Consider the following 22,231-nt stretch of genomic DNA (forward strand, 5'->3'; position numbering starts at 1 on the left):
ACGCTGGTTTGTCCAGCCAATGGAAACACTGGGAAGCAGGAAGTTCCACAGCCAGCAGAGGGAATGTGTTACACTGCCCTTGAAAACAATACTCCCCAGCAGTTACAGGGAAGGGTTGGAAGAGGTTACTAAGGAAAATTCTGGAATTTCTTTCGTAAATGTTTTCCTGATAATTTTAAGCAAGCATCTCCCAAGGATGGAGTAGATGCAGTGGATCTTGCAGAGGAGGTTGCTACGACAGGTATCCTGAGGTCCTGTTTCCAAAGGGCTCCGAATCCCAGTCTTCATGTGTGCAGTAATACTGGCTCTTTTTAGTAAATAATACAAAGGAAAGATTTGTACTACATTTCCTGCTTGAAAAGAGCTAGGATGTGGGTTTCTTAAGAACTAAAGAGACTCCTTAATGTACAGTGATAAAGGAGCTTCTGAATCTGCTGTTGAAGTCTTTGTAAGGTCAATGGCTGCATTACTAGAGTTACCTTAGAAAGTAAGTGCTGGCAAAAAATATGATTAAAAGAAACAATTTATTTTTTTTTCACTGCAGTTAATTATGCCATAAAATATGTAACTATATAAAAAGTGAACTATAAAAATTGTGTTTTCACTGTTGTGAAACAGTGTACCTACCCCCATACAGGTATGTGCAGTGATTACACATTCACACTAAAACCTGAGATTTGAATTCTTTAAGAAATCCTTTCTAAGATACAATGAATTAATACTGTGGCTCTAGCAAAGGCAATTAAATAGGCCAGTTGGGTGGGGTTTATTCTTCTTATCTCCTGCATGTTCTGTAAGAGGAGCTGTGCTTGCCTACAGGCGAGTTTCTTAACATACAAATTCTATGAAATTTACAAGGATTTTTTTTCCTAACGAGAAACCCCAGCGGGGACTCGTCCAGGGGGGTCCATGTACATCCTACCTCTGCGTTTCCCCTAAATCTCACCCAGCTGAGGGCACTTCGTACCCGGGTATTCCGCACCTTCCTTGCACGTGGGAAAGCCGAGCCCGCCTGGGCACCGCGTCAACGGCCTCGGGGGCTCCAGTCCCCGCACGCCACTGCCTTCAGGCCCCCTGACCAGGCCCCGCACGCCCCTGACCAGACCCTGCACGGCCTGACGCGGCCCCGCACGCCCCCTGACCAGGCCCCGCACGCCCCCTGACCAGGCCCCGCACGCCCCTGACCAGGCCCCGCACGCCCCATGACCAGGCCCCGCACGCCCCTGACCAGGCCCCGCACGCCCCTGACCAGGCCCCGCACGGCCTGACGCGGCGCGCGCCGCCAGCCCCTCCCGCTGCGGGCACGGAGGCTGCGGGCTGAGGCCCCGCCCCCTTACGTCACGGGCTGGCCGAGCGCCGATTGGCTGCGGCGCCGCCTCGCGCCCGCCTCGCGCGGCCGCGGATGTCGCAGCCGCCGTTCCCCGTCGTCGTTTGAAATCCGGCCCAAGATGGCGGCGGCGGCGGCGGGCGGGAGCGGGGCTGAGGCGGCGGCGGGCAGGCCGGGGGGGGCGGGGGAGGAGGAGGAGGAGGCGGCGGCCGTGGCGGGGGAGGATGAGGAGGACGGGGAGGCCGGCGGCGGCGGGGCTGGCAAGGCGGCAGCGGCTGGCGGGGAGGTCGGCGGCGGCGGTGAGAGCGAAGAGGAGGAGGATGAGGAGGAGGACGTGTTCGAAGTGGAGAAGATCCTCGACGTGAAGACCGAGGGGGTGAGTGCGCGGCGCGGCGGCTGGCAGTGCGGCGGCCCCGGCCGCTCTCCTGGCTCCGCGGCGGGGCCTGCAGGGCGGCGGCGGGGCCGGCGGCGGCGGGGCCGGCTGCCCCGTGCCTGGGGCTGCCCCGTGCCCGGGGGCTGCCCCGTGCCTGGGGGCTGCCCCGTGCCGCGTTTCGCTGCTCCCCGGGGAGGCTCCGCAGCCCGGCCGGGAGCGGTGCTCAGCCCTGCGCTGGCCCCAGGGCGCTGGGCCGGCCGCTGCTGCTCCCTCGCCGGAGTCCTGCGGGCACAGGCTGCTGCAGGGGAAGGTTTTCCTGCGCGGTTCGTGTCTGCCTGGCCAAGAACCGTGCAGAAACAGTAATTCCGTTATAATTGTCGTTTAAAGCACGGCGTGTGTAATTTTGCAGGCAAGCTTTTCGTGTCTTACAGTTCTGACTAAAGACTAAATCTGGAGTACCTTTACTAAACTATTTTGTGTGCGTTGTGAAACTGCTCTTATGGCTGAATTGCAGGAGTTTGTTGATGTAAAGTGAGTGTAGCAATGGGCAGGATTTATGACGGAGAACTCGGAGATGGTTTCAGGGTATGTTCAGAGAGACTATGTTTACTGGCTTGTAAAACGTGAATATAAAACATGCTTAAAATAAAAGCAGCTTATCTTCCAATAAAATAACTAGCTGTAGTGCTCCTTAGACAGATATATCTTCGTTTCTTTCTTTGAAAGCAGCCTAGACTGGTTGAAGTTCTGTAGTTTTCTAAACCTGAAATACAAAAAAATTAATATAGTCTGTGTGGTTTTTTTATTCTTTTGTTTCCAAACATTGTTTATTTTAATTAATCTATGGGTTTTGGTTTAGGCTTCAGTCAGGTACATGATGGTATAGAATTTTGCCTGTTTAGTCTAAAACATCAGGCTTGGAGACCCTTTAGATCAGTAATTTCTTACGTATTTATGATGGTGTCATGATTAAGTTGAAGTATCTTGATGGCTTAAGAGTGTTACAGAGGGAGAGCCACACCTTCCACGCCCTTGCAAGGGATAGGAGGGTATGCCGAGTACCACACCTTAAAAATGTCTTTGGTCTGTTCTGGTGTCTTATGCCCTCTCCTTTTATCATCGTCCTTCTCCTTCAAGCAGCACATTCTGCAGCAGGTTCTGAGCTGTATGCACTTTAGATTTCCAGGCTGTCACTGCAGTGAGCTCTGCTGTATGGATGTGCCTCTCCCAGGGCATGTTGCTTGTGGCTCCGTGGCATTTGCTCCAGTTGCACAAGGTCACCTTTCCATTGCTCTTAAGTGAGGGCCATGCTCCTGTGCTTCAAAAATACAGGGCAAGACAGATACTCAAAGACAGATATGCAGTCCTAACTTCCAAAATGGCTGAAAAAATCTGTGTTATATTCTGTGAACTATATTTTAAGTAGTCCTGCTTTATACTAGTGGTTCCCAACTTGCAGATTTTCGACTCCGATACAAAGTCCAGGCAGGTGCACTGAGTCGGCCACTGTCCAGCCAGTCAGTGTGTTCCTGTGTCACAGCTGCAGAAGCTGGAGAGCACTGCACAGAGAAGCTCTTGTCATTTGCAGTCCTGATGTCGCCTGAGCTGGTAGGAGTGGCAGCAAGAGAGAGACATGGCATTCTTGGGATAGGATTGGCTAGGGAGTTAGACCTGCAGATAAATAGAACATTATTGCTCTCTTAAGTAGGAGATGTTAAAGTTTGGACATGTTTCCTGTAAGAATATCTAGAAAGCCTATCATACTACACTGAAGTTCTTCTGAAACAAGAGGTTCCATTGCAAATAATGACATTCCCCAGTGGAGATGGGTAACCTTAACTCTGCTGTTAAATGACATGGTGATACCCCTTTTCATAGGATTTGTTTCTAGCCCATCACTAGTTCTCATAGAAGCTACAGCAGTATAAAAATGTTTGGAAGTGGTCTTTTTTTTTGTAAGCGATACAGAAGAAAGAAATAACAATGTTGACTAAAATAATATTGACAGGAGAGTATAAGGCTGTGTGTGTATCCTTAGTATGATGATTATTCTTCTGTCTTCACTTAAGCTGCATTTCTGTATCATTGTCTGTGTACTGGATATAGAATCACTCGGCAGTCAAATATTCTTACGTTTACAGTAGAATTTATCCAGCTTTCTCAGTTAATTAAAAAAGGACTTGTAACTTGTTTTGCACCAACTTTAGAAGGATGTAGCAGTAACTGTGCAGCTAATTGAAATCCTGCATCTGAAATGGTATAACACTGTACCACCAGACAGGTGAGAGGCCAGCTGGCTAGGAAGCAGCTTTGTGGGAAAGGAGCTGGGAGTCCCCACGGACAAGTGAGTTGACCATGAGTCAGCAGTTCTTGCAGCTAAGAATGACAACAGCAGGCGAGAGTGTGGCCAGCAGGTCACAAGAGATGCTTCTTCCTCTCTTTTCAGTGCTGCTGAGATGTATGTGGAATACTGTGTCAAGTTCTGAGTTCCTCAGGATGGAAGAGACATGGACATACTGGAGTGAAGGATTATGAGGGGAGCTGGAGCACAGGAGGCTGACAGAGCTAGGTTTGCTCTGCCATAAGAAGAGAAGAATCAGGGAGATGGGAGTGTGTAGAGAGGACAGAGTCAGATCGTTCTCAGAGTTGCACAATGACAGGATAAGAGAGGCAGTGGACACAAGCTGGAACACAGGGAAATCTGAATAGCTGCAGCTTCACTTGGCAGATTTCTGAGCAGCCTGATCTAGTTGGTTCTGCTCTGAGCAGGGCGTTTTACATTTTAGTCCTGGAGATCCCTTATAACCAAAACTACTGTGTGATTGTAAGAAGATGGTTACTAGTGGCGTACTGTGTGAATAACCCATTAGAAGAAGGAAAGAGGGACAGGTGAACGTGATTCTGAAAAGTAATTCCTGAATCAAGAGTGCATAGTTAAACTAAATTCTGAGATACACTACACCAATGTACCTGAATATAGGCTATTTATTTATATGTCTGTGAAGCAAAATGTGAAAGATTGTAAGGTGAGTTGATTGCTAAAGTTTAATGGCATATATATATATACACACTTGTTAAAAGGTTAATGGTGCTCAGGCAAAAATGTAAGTTTATGGATATTAGTGCAATTGTCAAATGGCAGTTCTTTTGGAGCTTTCCTTCTCCAGGCTTGGTTAGCAGTGTAGGATCTTTTATGACATTATCAATCCATTTTTGAAATAAATGGATACTATTATTTTGCCTCTCCAAAGTTGCTTTCTGTAGTACATTGGCTAATATTTTTTTTCAAATTATTACTTAAGGAGTTCAGGAATGGCCATGTTTCTTGGCATTCGTTTTTTTATATGGACAATGTATTTTCTTAAGTTTGCTGCTGGCTTTTGTCATACATCTGTTTAAACATACTACACGTTTAATCCACGAAGGTGATCACATTGGTTTCATAGGACAGGTCTCTCTTTTCATCTTGGTGCAGGAGGCACTGAGTTTGCCACTTGTCAGGCTATATCAGCAACATGCTGATTCCAAGCTAATAAGCTTCTTCTCAGCAAGAAAAGGATTCTTGAGAAACGTAAGGATTCAGACTTCTTAATAAATTTAGGAGAAAGGCAAGAGATAATTTGGTGAAAGCTGCTTTTTTTTTAATGGTGAAAGACTTTCTGATCTAGTGAAAAAACAACATAGACACTAAAAGATGCAATTTCATCCTATGATGAAGTTAAATACTGTTGAAACACTTGGTTTAGGGCTTTTGTATGTAACCTTTTACCAAAATCTTTGTAACCAGTTCCATTGAGATGCACACACTCACATTTTGTCTGCATTTATCTCACTGGGGGTTTGGTTTGGGATTTTTTCTGTGTTTCAATTTATCAAAAGTAGCACTGATTACAAATCTCTCATAAGTTATGAATTCCAGTAGAGAACTAGGTGAATAGCGTTAATGCATTTTAAGTTTTATGGTTTTACATCAGCTTCTTCAGCATGGAGAAATAATTAAAGCTTGAAATTTTTATAGAAGAAATACTAAAATGTAAAAAAAATCGGTTTCATTACTGTCAGATAATTCATTTCAGTAAAATGACTGGGAATTTATAACTGTGTACATTATAGCTGTGGTTATGAACAAATTTTAGATACTACAAAATATTCTGGAGAAAACCACTCCAGCTACTAAAACAGCCTGGTTTGCAGCCTGCTTAGCTCAGTATGTGATGCACACAGAAATAATTCTGGGAATTCTTATGTTGACAGTGGGTTGAACTGCCCATTATATTCATTTCTGTATACACAAGATTTAATATCCACTGAGATCCCCAAGAATTGAGTACATGCTGCAATACTATGCTGTGTTATATTAAATGTTTATTGTTGGTTTTTTTTCTTACAGGGTGAAATTTTCTACAAAGTCCGGTGGAAAGGATACACCTCTGATGATGATACCTGGGAGCCAGAGGTTCATTTAGAAGACTGCAAAGAAGTGCTGCTCGAATTCAGAAAAAAAATTGTGGACAATAAGCCTAAACCTGTTAAAAAAGACATACAGGTGAGTTTCACCTTCCAGTAGTTACACTGAGCCCTATCTAGGCTCTGCTAATGGGAGGAGAGAGAAGGGAAGACATTTGGAATATGAAATTAAAAAGAGTTAAAGAATCTCTTCCATCTAAAAGTGTTTGGTTTCGTGTAAAACTGAATATTGTTGCTTTTCTCTGGTTAGGGAATTTTTTTTTAATTGAAAAGTTTCATTTTGGACTCTAAATCCATCTAAATTTTATTTCAGTTTTTGATGGGACTATATAAATGATGTGTGGTGATTTTAGTTTGTTTTTTCCTACCCACATACATATTGTCTTGTCAGTGAAGCTGGGCACTGCTCAGTTCACCCTCTTGCTTTGTAGCAGATTGTTAAAATTTTGCATGTTAACCATTTAATTTGCTAAGATAGGAATCCAGAAAAATTAACTGCAAGAAGGCAGCATGTGACTTCTTTTTGAAGTGCTCAGTCAGTATGAAAACGAAACATGAGAATCTTTTTTAAAAAAACTGGTACCTTCTGGGAAATCTGTATGTAAATTTTAGAAAAGCAGGTTAATTGTGATGAAAAATAGTTCAGGTTTAGTTCTGATCTGGAAGCTGGTTGTTGAATATCTGATTGGTTTACTGGACTTGTTTATGTATTGATTCTCATCCAAGCAGTTGGTACTGTAATTTAGGTAACTAAGAAGCTAGAAAAGTATTTACAGATTTTACAGTCTGGCAATGGGGGTGGTGTTTGCAGATATAAAAAGTTTTAAGTGTTTAAAAATTGACTTTTCCCAAGCACCACCACTAGCATTTTTGTGTGGCTTACACCAGAGTGATACAGTTTAATGAGGAAATGAATATTTTCTTTTTTTCTCTTATTTTTTAGAAACTATCTCTAAATGATGATGTATTTGAAGCAGAGTCTGACAGTGACTGGCAAAGTGAAACAAAAGATGATGTTTCACCAAAGAAGAAAAAGAAGAAGTCAAAAGATGGAGAGGATAAAAGTCTGGATGATCTGAAGAAGAAAAAGTCTAAGTCTGCAAAAGTCAAAGAAAAACCCAAAACAGAATGTGAAAACTCTTCAGATACTGTGAGTTTGGATTCAAAAGGGAAAAAAAGGACTTCGGAAGCCAGGGAGGATTCAAAAGACTCAAAGAAGCAAAGGAAGGAAGATACTAAAGAAATCAAGAAAAAAAAGGGAGAGGTTAAAGATTTAAAAATAAAATCTAGAGAAGACAAAAAATCATGGAAGGAGAAGCATAGAGATGCTCAGATTGACTTGGAATCAAGTACTTTAGATTATGTGTTTTCTCAAGGAACTGATAATGAAAATTCAGACTTAAATTCTGAAAACAAAGATGAGAAACAAAAGGTAGTAAGTGGAGAAGAGAGATTAGAACAAGAAATTACTGAGAAAGAGTCTGTTGCTGATAGGCATCTTGATGGATCAGGAGGTAAAGATGATGATAGTATTGATGTTAAGATTGAAAGAAAGAAGAAAAAAATTCAGAAAGCTGAAGATTATAAAGAAGAAGGTAGAATAGTGGAAACTCAGGATACCTATTTAGAGAAGCAAAGCATGGAGAAAAAGCAAAAAGGTCAAGAAAAAGGAAAAATGATACAAAGTGAGTTGGAGAAGGCATCACCTGCTCCTTCACTAGTTCAGAAGGGTTTGAAATTGAGCACTGATGAAAGAGGGCGCAAGTCCACCGATTCAGCTGGGGAGGTAAGCCATGTTAAGGCACTGGGGCGAGTGCTGGGTAGTTAACATATTTGGGGTATAGATATTTCAAAAAGTTACTGTTAGGAGGGCAAAGTTAGTGAGCTGGGTTAAGCTAAAGAAGGGCCCACTGCACAATGTATAGGAGAAACAGAAAAATTTCTGTATTCTGAACCCTGTAAAGGAGGGAACACTTCAGGAGAGAAGAGTGTCCTTAAATGTGAAAGTGTGGATTTCTCCTGTTTGTTATGTGTGCTTGCTTAGAATGAAATTTACTGTTCTTCCAAAGCATCCTGTCATGTTAACTTTATTTCCCCCATCTTCAACAGTTGCTGAGGTTTGACTCTGTTCTTCTTCTGTAGTAAGACATTCAGCCTTGAGCAACTATCCATCCATCCAGCACTGCACAATGAAGTGCACTTCTGAGCTAAAACACACACTTGATGTCTCTCAAAAGCCAGCTGTTGTACCTTACAGGCCTTAGCACCTACCTGAGAACTGGGATGCTGAAATCACTTCTCCACCCAAGCCTCCCAGATAATTGTGCAGCTGACTGGTCTTAGTAGAATTCCTGGCATGCTTACAGAAAATGCTTAGTTTTATGACATAGTTTCCTATTAATTACTAATGCTGTGTCTGTTCTAAGAAACGAGCTAAGCAAGTACTGGAATATATATTTTTCCTTATTTAATACAGTAGTGTTTTAAGAAAAGAAGGATGGTAAAGGTGGAAGAAAAAGATGGAAAAAAAACCTTCCAGTATTTCTGCAGGGTTTCTGCAAATATAATTTCTTTCATGTGCTGCAGGCTGTTCTGATACAGTTTGTGGTTCATAAAACTTTGGCAGCTCACAGTACCTAATCAGATAAATCTTTGGAATTCTGTTTTATTTGCTAGTAGTATAAAACTCTGGTCACCTGAAACATGAAACCAACAGCAGATAAGTTGGTTTGCTTTTGTCTCTTCAGACAGCAACTCTCAATAAGTTGTCTGCATGCCTTTCTCATGGTCGTGCTCCATGGAAGGCCATGCTTCAAGGCACTGAGGAAGCAAGGAAGACTTTTTGTTGTTTTTTTTTTTACTCTAGAAGGCTTAAGCAATATTTTCTGTAACTGATTAATTATTCTTCAGAGCAGCTGTGGACTTCTTATATGGGTGGGTTTGATGGAGAGTTCTGGAGGTTTTTTGGCTTCACTGCATTGTTGGCCCAAGCAGATAATTCTTTTCAAATATAATCATTGCATATGTGTCAGCTGCCTGTCTTTCCTTAGGCAGTCCTGAGAGCAGAACACTGCCCTGTCAGTTCATGATAAGGTATTTATTCTCTGTTTGGAGTCAGTTTGCATGCAGGGCCATTCTTTCCATTCAATTTATCTCCAAAAATAAATGTGCACTGTATGTTGTGCATCTGATAAGTATTGGGAATCTGGAATAGAATTCAGGATTACTGATTTTAACAGCCCCTCTGTGTAGCAGATACCTGATAATCTCTTCAGTAAATTACAGGTTGTCTCCCAAATACTGACCATCTGCTGGCATTAAAAACGGTCAGTGCTACTGGTTACTTACATAAGTGATCAAAAGCTGAGGTTGAGGGGAAGGTGAGAAAGGCCATTAAATGTCTCAGCTCTGCTAATATACTGTGATACACCAAATTAATCTATTTTAAGTTTTTCCTGTGTTAAAGACATGGTATCATTTAAGGATAAATTCAGTCTGGATGTCTTGTAGGGTCACTTTCTGGGACAGTTTTTCAGAAAGCCGGTGCTACTCCATGTCTCTGGTTAGTGTCAGGGCTGATACAAAGCCATTCCAAGGAGCTTTGTCCCACCTATCTGCAGTTTGGAATTTGCTGGCTTAATGGAGAGAGAGGATTACAGGAGGAGAAAGGCAACCTTTGGTGAAGGTGGTTGAAGTCTGTTCTGGTGAATATTATATATTTACATCTACCATAAATTTCTTCTGTGATGCTGGATATTACTAATCTCAGTCTTCTAGGTGGATATAGTGGGCTTGGGTGGACTTTTCTGAATGTCTGTTTTTCACAAATTACTCTAGCCTTAACATCCTGTAGATGTAAATTGGAAAACTTTGAACCTTCTATATACAAATGTCAGGTTTTCTCAGCTGAGGTTCACATCAGTGCTGTCATATCTGCTTTGAATATGGTGCTACAAATGTGTTAAATACTGTGAGATATTTACATTATATTCAGGTTCAGTATTTGGAACAAATGAAAAGTTTATAATTTTTAATTTCCTCCAAAGTGCTAGTTTTGACATATCTGCACCTCATGCCATAAAGCATCTTGCATGGCTAGGATGCAGGAAAAATCTGAGCTGAAGTTTTTTATTTTGGAAATCTCACATCGCTTGCAGAGGAAGCCTTCACAGACTTAACTCCTGACTCACGTGTTTAATTGTTTTCTTAGGAATATCCACAAGTCTGTTGTATACATATTTCAGTAGTATTAATTTTAAATATATTTCATTGTTGGGATGGTAAAAATTTATATTCAATTTCTCCTCTACCACTTTAATTTCATCTTCTCAGTATCAGGAGAAAGAAGTAAAGAAAGTTGAAACAAAAGAAAAATCTCCAAAAAAAGAGTCTGAAAAAGAAGAAAAGAGCAGAAAAGAACAAAAGGGCCTAAAAAGTAAGTGCTTACTCCTTAAAAGAGAGAATGGAGAGACCCTTCAGGACATTCTCCTCTTATTTCTACAAGAGTGGATGTCATATAGTTTTGTAACAGATGCCACTAACAAGAATTTTTGCTTTTATTTTAGGAAGTAAAAGTCTGCTGTTTAATGGCTTTGCTACTATATACTTCATGGGAGAGTTCTAGGTACTGCCATGTATGACAAGTCGAGATTTTGCCCCTTTTTCCTCTAATACTGTCAACTTTACTTATGTAGCATGTAACAGTAATGGGTTTTTTAGAGCAATTCATCACACTTTTGGCTATTTCCAGAGCTGTTCTGATGATACTATGAATACACATTTCCTGTGTTTAGAAAAATTAGTAGAGGTTCCCATCAGACAAACTTCTTGCCTCTTGCTTTAACCATCACGACGAGTTACAATATATGACCCTTAGAATATCACCAGAGCTGGCTGAATTGATGCATGGAGAAAAATGTCTAGGTTTTATTTCTATTCTTAAGAGTATAATGGAGAAATAATGTTACCACTCTAGATCTCAGTAAAATTTTTGTTGGTTTTTTTCAGGATAAATGTCCTCACTACTCTGATGAGGATTAATTGAGAAAAATTAGACAGCTCCACCTTTGATAGTCATGAATGGATATAGGAGAAGCTATGATGCTTCAGGTAGCTGTTGCTAGAGAGTATCTTTCACTGAAATTGCATAGATGCTTACAATGTTTAAGGAAAATAGTAACAAACAGAATTACTGGTCTTTATACAGCACAGTCCTTCGTCTGTTCATCACAGATATTGAACTATATTTTCCAAGTAGTAATTTACACTTAATTCTAAATTGCATTAAAAACAGGATGGTACCATGTTGAAAGCAGTCAGAATTCAGATTTGCCAGGGTAGCTGGAGGTGAACTAGCTCTCCCTAATTTTTGGCTTATATTGTTAAGCTTGCTCCTATGCCTCAGCAATTACTAACTTATGGAAAGAGAAGAGAATCAGACCTTTTCTAGATGGACTCTGGTCATGCACTTAAATTTGGTTATGTAATAGTCTTTAGTGGCTCAACTAGTCACTCTTGGTAACTGTCTTAATATTCTAGGCTTTAAGGACATCAAAAGTGTATTTGACTTGTTTAATGTAGCTTCAGAAGAAAAAAGGGAATATTCTGAGAATAACTGCAAAAGAGAAGAATCTTCGTTAGAATATAAATTCATAGAAGAATTAAAATCAAAAGGCAGCAAGGTGTACAAGGAGCGGAAGAACCTAGATGAGACAGACACATGGACTCGCATTGCTGCAGAAGGTGATGGAGAAGTAATGGATGTGTGTCAAATGGAGAGCTCTGGTGAGCAGTAGAAACAAATGCAGGGGCAAGTTTAGCACTGGCAATTAATATTTTCTCCATTCCTGCTTGCATCTTTTAGTGCTCCAATTCTTAACCTCTCAAGGAGACTGAAATGATGTTTTCTTTTGAAACTTAAAACTGTTCAGTGTGCTTCCAGTGTGTGTTTCTGCTGTTACTGTAATGGAGTGCTCACCATCTCTTACCACTTCAGGCTAATTTATAGCAACACATAAGCAGTTTCTTTCAAGTAAAAGCATTTCATGTAGTCTTGGAACATAGCCTTCATTGTTTGGAACCATTCCACGCTGAATTCCAGGTTCTTTTGAATGGAAAGTGCTAAAATGTTAAGCTGCTGATCGTTGAAGCAATCGCAAGAAGTGATGGGAATTTATAAATTACTTACTACTTGTTTTATGTTTTTTTTCTTCCATAAAATCAAACACATGATAGATGGCAAGCAACAAGTCTTGAGTTTGGGTATGGACATGCAGTTAGAATGGCTGACACTAGAAGACTTTCAGAAGCATCTTGATGGGGAAGATGAGAACCACGTGTTAACAGAACCAATATCAAATAGTGAGTAGTTGCTGAGAGAAGGGGGCATTTCTTAGCTGGTGTTTCAAGCTGAAATACCCTATAACTGCATTGAATTTATTTTATAGCTCTTCTGAGGGATGCTGTTAAAAGTGGAGATTATATGACAGTAAAGATGGCACTTTCTTCAAACGAGGACTATAATCTGGATCAAGAGGTAATTTTTCTGCAGTAAAAGTATTGGAGGGAGGTGTGAGGGAAAAGGACATATTTGGATTTTTTTTTTTTAAGTTTTCCTATCTTGCTTGTAGCAGCTTTCTCCCTCACCTTTGAAAAAAGGCACAATGTGAGAAAAGGGAGAACAGAAGTTGAGGCTTTAATATTTTTTATCCGTTTCTTCCAAAGAAAAAATCAAATTTGATACTGGAGTAGGTTTGATAGAAGCATCCCAGCAGCTGGATTTGTAGCAAATTTGCCCATTGCATTTAACTGGGTATTACACACAGAACTTTATATGGTATAAGAAATAACAATATCCATCAGGTGAAGTGGCTAAACTATGTAAAATATCTACACATGCAAAAAAATCTGAATGTTCTGTTTGACAGGCTGGGACCACTTCACTCCATGAATAAGTATTTTCCTGCCAGTTCATCAGCTGTGCTCTTACTATGTTTTCTGTCAATGATCTGTTTTCCTGTTGAATAGTGCTGTGGTTCCATTTCTGAGGATTAAAATCTTTGGTATCAGTATTTTCTACTGCTGATCTTGCATAGTTGTATTATGTAGCATCTTGAGAACTCTACATTGCACTGAAACTTGTGTAGTGTAATAGAAAAGTTGCCAAATTAACTACTGAGGCCAGCATGCGTTCTTTGAATTGTAGTGTCTGTGTGAAAACACAAGAATGAGTGAGAAGACTGGCTGCTCACAGAAGTTTCTTCATACTCTGATAAAACCCAAAAAGCAGTGTTGGAGTAGCAGCTGACTTGAGCCACTGTGTTTTTCCTCCAGTGACCCCTGATTTCTTTTTCCACTGTTTTGCTGCCTTCCCCACCCTCAGATACCTTGCTGCCTTTCTTCCTGGTTCATTCTGGTTTTCCTTCTTGTTCTGGTCCTCAGAATGTTAATGTGATTTGCAGATTGTGTCAATGAAAGAAGTGGGATGTGATAGCTTGTTAGCATCTGGCAGCCATGTACGTGTGAATTCATCTGCTGGAGAGGGGAATTTTTGTGAAACCTGTTGATGCACTTGCAGTTTTTCTGTCACAGCTTTGATTTATCTTAAAGTATTTGATTTTTATTATTTTTAGTATTTATTTTTTTTTAATGGCAATGATTCTTGTTGCAGGACTCAAGTGGAATGACCCTAGTAATGCTTGCTGCTGCTGGTGGGCACGATGACCTTCTCCGGGTCCTAATCAGGAAAGGAGCTAAAGTTAATGGTAGACAGAAGAATGGGACAACAGCGTTGATACACGCAGCTGAGAAGGTTGGCTTGATTATTGTCGTATTTGTGGTTCTTGGCTCTTTTACTTATGTTTCACAGTGGGACACCTTTTCCGCCCCGCCCCCCCCCCTGTGAGTGATGCCTAAAAAGTAGTTCAGGATATAGCAGTGTGACCTTAACTGCACAATTTGTAAATAAGTTCTGATCACAAACCCTGCCCTGAGTAGAGAATATCATAGGGTGAGCTAGGGGAAAGAGGAGGCAAAGGATATCTCTCAGTTCGTCTGTCATGGGGGCTGAAGTTCATGTGTTAAAATTGCTTGTTAAGATCTTTGGCTACCCAGAATCCAAACTGGGGACACAGAGCAAATCTCTGATTAAGCGGGGTTTACTGTCTGAGAGTTGGGAGATGGAGACAGTGGCAAGATCTCCCCAAACTAAAAGCAGCTAAACAAGTAAGCTAGAGCATGTATCGTGGGTGGGCTCCTTTGTTCAAGTTGGTTCATGTGTTTTTCTGTGTACAGTAGATACAAGGCAAAAGGGAGCTTGATTCCAGTTTAGTGATTAATGCCGACATAGTTTTCTTCCCATGGTGATCACTATTGCAAGATTTAAAGAAAAGAAAGTTGGGAATACTCATGGCTGTCCACTTGCCTGAGTGTCATGCCTTATGCTTTGGATTTTACTGATAGATTTAAAATAAATGTCACTTTATATTCTGAAAAAGAACCAGAATATTTTCTACTTACTTGTCTTGTGGTTTTGGCATGTTTTTTTCAGAATTTTCTAACAACAGTAGCTATTCTTCTGGAAGCTGGGGCATATGTGAACATGCAGCAGAGCAGTGGTGAGACTGCTTTAATGAAGGTAAAGTCAGTGTTTGTCCTGACATGATTTAATAGTAAATACTTTTGGCAAACTAATAAAATATAAAAGCGTATTTGTAGAGTAGATTTAGGGACCATTAACTGTATTTGAAATATAAATACTACTCTTGGTTATTCCAGGCAGTGTTTTAATCCATTTTGTTAATGTACTATTACATCCACGCAATAAATACAGATGCCATAAGCATACAGTGCTAGATGTGGCTCATAATCCTCTTCCATTGCTTGGCTCAAAGAAATGTGGATATGGTGTTAAAACTGAGATAACCTGATTGTCAACAGAAAAAATCCAGAAAGGAGAATCTTTCACTTATGTGTTGCTGTGATTGACTTTTGTCATTTTATCGAAGGCCAGAAATAAAATAACCAGTTTGCAGTCTCCTTCCCACTGGCTGTTCTGCACCTTTACTCCTGCCCATCACAAAGGAAATTTTAATTATTTTTTTTTTGCTTTAATGAGAAAATTCTAAGACTCATAAAATGTGTTCTTCTTAGTATTTTTTTTCTTATATAAAAGTAATTTTGCCAAAATTCCCCTTCCTGATAAACTATACTTATGTGTAGACTCTTTAAGGCAGCTTTTTTGCAGAAGAGATTACCAAAGCTTTTCTGTTCAAAATAGTGTGCTATTTTTTCTCTTCTGTCCTCTGCAAGGGTTAGTAAGTGTGGAGTATCCACATTTTCTATAAAGAAAATCCTAACAGACTTGTGTTTTTTATTTGGGGGGCAGGTGGGTTTATTATTAATGGGAGATTATGCATTGAAAGCACGGGTGAAATTTGAGACCTGGGACAATTTTAAGAAGTTAACTTCTGAAAGACCTAATGAGGATATAAATATATGTCTCTCTTGCCTTTCCCTAATTTGTCTGAGTGAAGTGTTTGAAAACAAGTATCCAAGAGCATGTGTTTGCATTCTGCAAAGGGAAACGTTCTTTAGAATGTCCTGTACTTTTGTCTTGAGCCCACGTGCCCTGAAATTCTTGCTGTAAATGACATTGAACAGCCTTGCACACTTTGGCAGTTGATAACAGCGACCCTCTAACACAGCTAAATAACAATTTGGGGCAAATTCTGTTAATTTACTGCACACCTGGAGTACCATTTGAACTGAGATTCCTAGAAACAGACACTTCCAAGTGCCATTCTGAATGTTTCTACAGAAATCCATTGATTCAGGTAAACAATTGCAAGAAAGTTTACAGTTGCTGAACCCCAGCAGATGAGGTGTTTTCACAGAACTTTTGACGTTTGTTTTATCAGTTGGGGTTTGTTTGTGCGTTTTTTTCCTAATTAAGTCAATTTGGTAACCTTGTGTGCTGCTGCTTCTCTGGGATCAGTTGTGTAGTGTTGCCTAGATAGAGATGAAAAGTTACTGGAGTGTGATCCTGAGTTTGGAGCTGTGTTAGCATTCAGAGCACGTACCTGAACTTGTTTTCTGAATTGTAGCTAATTTTGGATTTTAATTCATTTCTGCAGTTCTTCTTACTTCAGTTTTATGCTCTAACGAGAGATTTGTCTTTGTTGTCTGTTCTTCCATCTTCACTCTCTGCACAGGCTTGTAAAAGAGGGAACTCTGACATAGTGCGGCTTATGATTGAAAGTGGAGCAGACTGTAACATCCTGTCAAAGCATCAGAACAGTGCGCTGCATTTTGCTAAACTATGTAATAATGTGCTGGTGTATGAGCAGCTCAAGAGTCATTTGGAAACGTGAGTAAACTGTACTTTGAAGCTTGTTCTGGTAAAGTTTGCAGTACTGGGATGGCCTGGTTTTGGTTTAAGTCTAGGGGAAACGGGAGATTTCAAGAAAGAAAAAAGCTGCTTTGGGCAGAAAGCGAACCAGTCATGTGAAATGGAAATAATGTGAGCTAACAGAGGCAGCAGACACTTGCTGAAACACTTCAGTAAAAAGATCAAAAGGAGTAAAAGGGAATTACTAGAAGTGAAAGATTCCTTAAACTAGAAATATAACAATTGGGAAAACAAGTGTATATGGGCAGTTGAATATCAACTGTTTATTTGTGCATGCTAAATGAAACACCTTGCTCAAATAAAAATAACTAAAAAAAAAAAGAAATAAGAAAAAAAAAAACCAACAAAAAAAAAAAACCCAAACAACACCAAACAAAACCACCATGAAGTCAGTGCAGATAGTTAGAGTGTGGGACCCTTAACCATCAGCTGTGAGCTGGGAGTGCCAGGGGTAAAGCTTTCATGCCAGTGAATGATGGAAATGAAAATCATCATGCAGCAGAATGAAGAGCAGTGCAGCATATGTGTTATGTGAAGTAACATGTCATATGGACATGGAAAAATACACTGAGCTGATCAATACGGATGCTAAATGGATACAAAGAGGAGCAAACTCTTGCAGTATCAGTTTGGAATCTACCTTAACAGAAACTGCCTTGTAATGTTTGCTGATCTGTGCTGTAATAGTACCACATTCTTACTCTGTTTCAAGTAGTTCTGAGTTCTCTTTCCTTTAAATCCTTATTAAATACTAAGTTTAAGATACTAAGTCTAAAAAGTAAGATCTATAAGCAAACATTCCTATGTGACCATTGCAGTAGCGGCCACAGAGGAGGTTAGGTGGTCCTTCTCTAAGGCAGAGAAATCTGTGGAACATAAGCACAGTGAAATGTCAGGTAAAAAAATGTTTAAGTGCAGACCAGTAAAACACAAATCCATTTCCAGGGCACGGTTGTATTTGTCTGTGATCTCTAAAGGAACTCAGTTACAGGATCACAGCGACATAGAATGGCTGAGGTTGGAAGAGTTCTTTGCAGGTCATCTGGTCCAACCCCTGCACTCCACTAGGGCCACCTAGAGCCCCATATCCAGATGGATTTTAATATCTCCAAGGATGGAGACCTCATAATCCCTCTGGGCAACCTGTGCCAGATCTCCATCACACTCACAGTAAAAATGTGTCCCCTGATGTTCAAAGGGAACCTCATGTGTTTCAGTTTGTGCCCATAGCCCTGTTTCTAGTCACTGATCACTGCTGAAAAGGTCACCGATAAAATGTTTTATTAAGAAAGAAATAGACTTGGGGTTCATCTGTGCGTAAACGCTAGTGATGAAGACATTCAATCCTGAAAACTGGGAATCCAGGAAGGTAATCTGGAATCCTGTTTGGCATCAGCCCTCATTAAGTCTGTCTAGTAAAGTAATTTTACTCTGAAGTACAGGCCTCACTTGCTTGGTCTTTCAGGCTCTCAAGAGTAGCAGAAGACACCATCAGGGATTACTTTGAAGCTCGCCTGGCCTTGCTGGAGCCGGTCTTTCCAATCGCGTGTCATCGTCTCTGTGAGGGGCCAGACTTTTCTACGGATTTTAACTACAAACCCCCACAACATGTGCCAGAAGGTAGGGGGCTTCTTGTTATGGTGGGGTGTTTGGTTTGGGATATTTTTTTTAAAGGTGCAGCAGCGTGTTAAGAAACTGCATTTTAAGTATGTCTTAAAGTATCTGCTATGCACAATTATTTTTGTGTTTCTTACTATATTGCCTTACATTATATTAAGGCAGCTCTGATGATGCAGTACAGGGAGGCAGCAATGTTTTGATGTGAGGGTCAGGTTGGTCTCTTAGAAAGAGATTTTATTGTCACATTTGCAGCTTCTTTCTTCTGTTCATTGGTTAGGTGAGCTCTGTAAGGGCCACATTAGCTAAGGGCAGGTGCTCCAGGAAAGGAGTGGATTACCTTAGAATTAATAATTTTTAAAAGCTTTAATCTAAGAACATACAAGAGGAAGTGGCCTCAGGTTGTGCCAGGAGAGATTGGATATTAGTGTTACTGTAAGAGTTGTCAGGCACTGGCGGAGGCTGCCCAGGGAAGAGTTGTAGGTGTTTGAAAGATGGTAGCTGTGGTGCCCAGGGACATGGTTTAGTGCTGGACTTGGCAGTGCTGGGCTAACAGTTGGACTCTGATCTTAAGGGTCTTTTCCAACCAAAACAAGTCTATGGTTCTGTCTTGATTTGTTGACAGGACTCAAAGCACTGGAGTCTTGAAGAACAGTCACAGCACCATTGTGCGAATGCAGTCTAGAAACACCACAGAAAAGAAACCAGCATCGTTTCACTCTCTTTGCCCCTAAATTCTTAGGAAAAGATGGGAATCAAATTCCCAGTGTACTTGGTAATGCTTCACGGTTCTTCCAGTAATTCAGGAATCCAGATACTAATCTCTGGTACTTGGCTTAGCAGAGTAATTTTTATTCACCTTTTGAGTATATCAGGGAAATACCTGATTAAACTGAGACTGGAAGTGGTTGTGTCTGCCTGGTTTTCTGGTTGTTAAGAGCTGTTATAGAAGTCTTCCAGTTCTTGATCATAGGTATCCTTTATAGAATGAGGAAATATGTAGTGTGTATGTATAAGTTTATGTATTAAAATGAGGCATTTGTGGGTACTGAAGGCTGTTACATACTGCCTTTCAGTGGAGTTCATAAAGACCTGTAATTGGGCTCTGTTGTCCCTACCAAGAGAACAGACAACACAAAATACTTCTACAACTCTCCTCACGTAAACCTAAAACCACAAGAGATGAACCATGCAGAGGATTGCAGTATCCATCTTACTTTCCTTTCTAATAGCCAAAAAAATTATTTCTGCTGCCAAAAGACCTTGACTCAGTGGCCAGGTCAGTTGTGCTCTGTGCTGGGATCCACTGGCTTGGGAGATTGTATTTCTGCATCTTGCTTTGATACTCCACTGTGATTTATGCTGTATAGCATTTATATGTATTTGTGCCTAACTGTCTTCAGATGTTCAGTGTCTGCATTTGTTATAAATGACGAATCTTGTTACAAATTGATGTGACTCAATTGCCTTTCCTTTCAGGATCTGGAATTCTTCTCTTTGTTTTCCATGCAAATTTCTTCGGCAAAGACGTCATTGCCCGGCTCTGTGGGCCGTGCAGTGTACAAGCTGTGGTTTTAAATGACAAGTTTCAGCTCCCTGTATTTTTGGTAAATCTTTTCATATGTTTGACTGTAAAATTGTTTTATAAAATAGTCGTTATGGAGTAGCCTGGGAAATACTAGTTCCTTAATTTGGATTTTGAGTGTTGTGATGAAGCATTTTTTTAATCATTACAGGGTGGGGTTTTTTAAATGGGACTTAGTTTTTTGTTGTTGTTGTTGTTGTTTGGAGAGAATTACAAACCTTGTGTATATTAGAATCCATAAAAACTTATGCCTTGAAAGGCAGGGATCTGGTGCTGGACATCCTGTTCCTACATGGCCCTGCATGAGCAGAGGCTTGGGAGATGTCCCTTCCAACCTCAACCCTTCTGTGATTTTGTAACTTCAGAACTGAGGGTTGGAGCAGGCAGGTGAGAATTCTGAATTTAAAGCTGTTTCACTTCCCAGGTTCACCTAACCTCTCCAAATTTTTGACCCCAGTAAGTTTTTAAATAGTTTTAAATATAACTACTTCACCTGCTTTTAACAACCTATCTCGTATTTGTAATGATTGATTTATATTTTTTTTAATTAAACATCTAGTAAGTGCATCACTATGCACACTTTTTCAAGTCCTCTTGTTTTCTCTGTGGTTGCACCAAAGGTTCTTGGCAGTGTGTACACAAGTTCATTTAAAAAAAATAGTTAAAATGTTGCTCTCTTAGTTTGTTAGCACTTTCAGCCATATCCTGCCATTAACTTTGTCCATTTTTTTTTTTTTTTCTTTTAGGATAGTCACTTTATTTATTCCTTCAGCCCTACTGCAGGCCTTAACAAGCTTTTTATACGGTTGGCAGACGCTCCTACTGCCAAGGTACAAAATACTCTGAAAATGAAATGTGTATGTTAATTTCTTGTACAGTAACTCAGCCACAGTCTAAATGCTTCCCAGTTGAATGTTGCCAGTGTAAAACTAAGGATTTCTCACTGTCTCTTCATCCCAGTTCCCATCAGTTACAGTTCCATCTTGTGACATTGCCAGGACTTAGGAACTTTGCCAAGGGTGTTAGTTCTGTCAGAATTAAATGTTTCTCTGCTGCAGTCAGAATAATTCACACAGCAGGTTAAAGTATTGTTACAGCTAAACATTTTCTCCATCTATAGTGTGAGTTTAGTGAGTAACTGGTACATGGAATGTCAGTTATTTTTTTGCTTGTGGGTTTCGGAGAACTTGGAAGTATTTACTAGGATATGCAGTCTAGGTTTAAATAGTCTGTGTACCTTGTTGTATTTTCCAGGTGGCTTGGGCAGTAGTCCTGCTGCCTGCTGCAAGATGAGTGACAGAACCTGTTCTGGTAGCATTTGGTTTTATCCTGGGAAGATGTACCAGAGAATTTTCTAGATTTTCTGATTTAAAACTTACACTCTTATATGTTCTTTTGTGTGGGTTTTTTTGTTTGTTTGTTTGTTTTGTTTTTTTTACTTTAGATTCAGGGCTAACTTGTTTAAACACCATGTAATGCAGTAGTATTCTAACAGTCCTTTTACAAGCCATTTCAGCAGGGCTGCTATGAACTGATTTTATTAAATAGACTGTAAATTCCTTTGTTTTTTCTTTTAGTCACTAGCAGTTTGTGTGCCTTTCCTCGTGCTGCTCTTGCATGAGCAGCGCCCGGCACAGCAGTAATGCCTGCCCTGTGTTTGCTGTTGCAGGTGAAGCTGCTGATCAGCGCCTACCGGGTGCAGCTGCAGTGAGCTCACAGGGCAGGGCCGGGCGGGCTGGTGCTCCCTTGGATCTGCTGCCGATTCCTCTCTAGAGACTGACCAAGCAGTTTGGAGCTTTGGGCACCACACTCTTCAGAGCCTGTTCCCATCTTGCTGTCACTTGCTGGCAGCCACAGAGGAAGGTGTGTGTTGGAGAGCAGCTCAGGATGCTGCTCTGGTGGCACAAGGGTTGTCAGCTGGTTTTTACTTTGTACAGATGTAGCTGTAAGTATTTGTGCCAATACACATACTTCTGTTTTTCTTCAACTTGTGGAGTCCAGACTGCATATTTCAGCTTTTCCACAGTGTGGAACGGTGCGCATAAGAACTATTTAAGGTAACTACGTGAAATGTCTTTTTTGATAGAAAGATCTTTTCCATTTGTAAACTACAATTTTTTACTTGCTTTAACTGTAATGTTTCTATGTAAAATGCAGAAGTGTCATATTGTTGGAGCCACGACTCTTCAGAGTCACTGCATTAGATGAGTTGCTGAGGGCTGTGTTCTGGTTTGAAACTGTTCCTGCTGCTCCTCCCGACGAGAAGGCAGCTTTGCTCAGTGATTCCCTCTGAACAGGGAGGGGTTCGGCCACAGGCATCTGGGCAGGCTCCGTGCTTAGGGCATTGCAGTTGGGTGCCTAGTTACATCTGTGTTTTGAAACTACTTCTGTAATAGAGAAGCAACTGAGAGTTCTACAGACATCTTAACTTTTGAGTTCTTGGCCAAGTGACAT

At 40.7% G+C, this 22,231-nt stretch overlaps 1 protein-coding gene across 1 annotated transcript; it reads left to right on the plus strand.

Moving 5' to 3' along the window:
- The first annotated feature begins 205 nt into the window (after positions 1 to 205).
- On the plus strand, positions 206 to 21,764 carry MPHOSPH8 (M-phase phosphoprotein 8). The gene is made up of 16 exons (XM_051608251.1): positions 206 to 241; positions 951 to 1,145; positions 1,287 to 1,703; positions 6,091 to 6,246; positions 7,111 to 7,953; positions 10,500 to 10,602; positions 11,706 to 11,951; positions 12,402 to 12,527; positions 12,614 to 12,702; positions 13,837 to 13,977; positions 14,716 to 14,802; positions 16,379 to 16,533; positions 18,041 to 18,195; positions 19,672 to 19,799; positions 20,524 to 20,607; positions 21,447 to 21,764. Exons 1-16 carry the CDS (start codon positions 206 to 208, stop codon positions 21,486 to 21,488), a joined length of 3,003 nt encoding a protein of 1,000 aa, XP_051464211.1. The 3' UTR covers positions 21,489 to 21,764.
- Positions 21,765 to 22,231: the final 467 nt, after the last annotated feature.

Source organism: Apus apus, chromosome 1, assembly GCF_020740795.1.
Source record: "Apus apus isolate bApuApu2 chromosome 1, bApuApu2.pri.cur, whole genome shotgun sequence".
In the NCBI taxonomy this organism is placed as follows: domain Eukaryota; kingdom Metazoa; phylum Chordata; class Aves; order Apodiformes; family Apodidae; genus Apus; species Apus apus.

What these genes read in the sequence shown, in the direction of transcription:
- MPHOSPH8 (XM_051608251.1), top strand. Translation starts at nt 206, where the DNA reads ATGCAGTGGATCTTGCAGAGGAGGTTGCTACGACAG. An exon ending in GTGTCAAATGGAGAGCTCTG is followed by an intron (nt 11,952 to 12,401) that starts GTGAGCAGTAGA and finishes AACACATGATAG; the next exon opens with ATGGCAAGCAACAAGTCTTG. An exon ending in CTCAAGAGTCATTTGGAAAC is followed by an intron (nt 16,534 to 18,040) that starts GTGAGTAAACTG and finishes TTGGTCTTTCAG; the next exon opens with GCTCTCAAGAGTAGCAGAAG.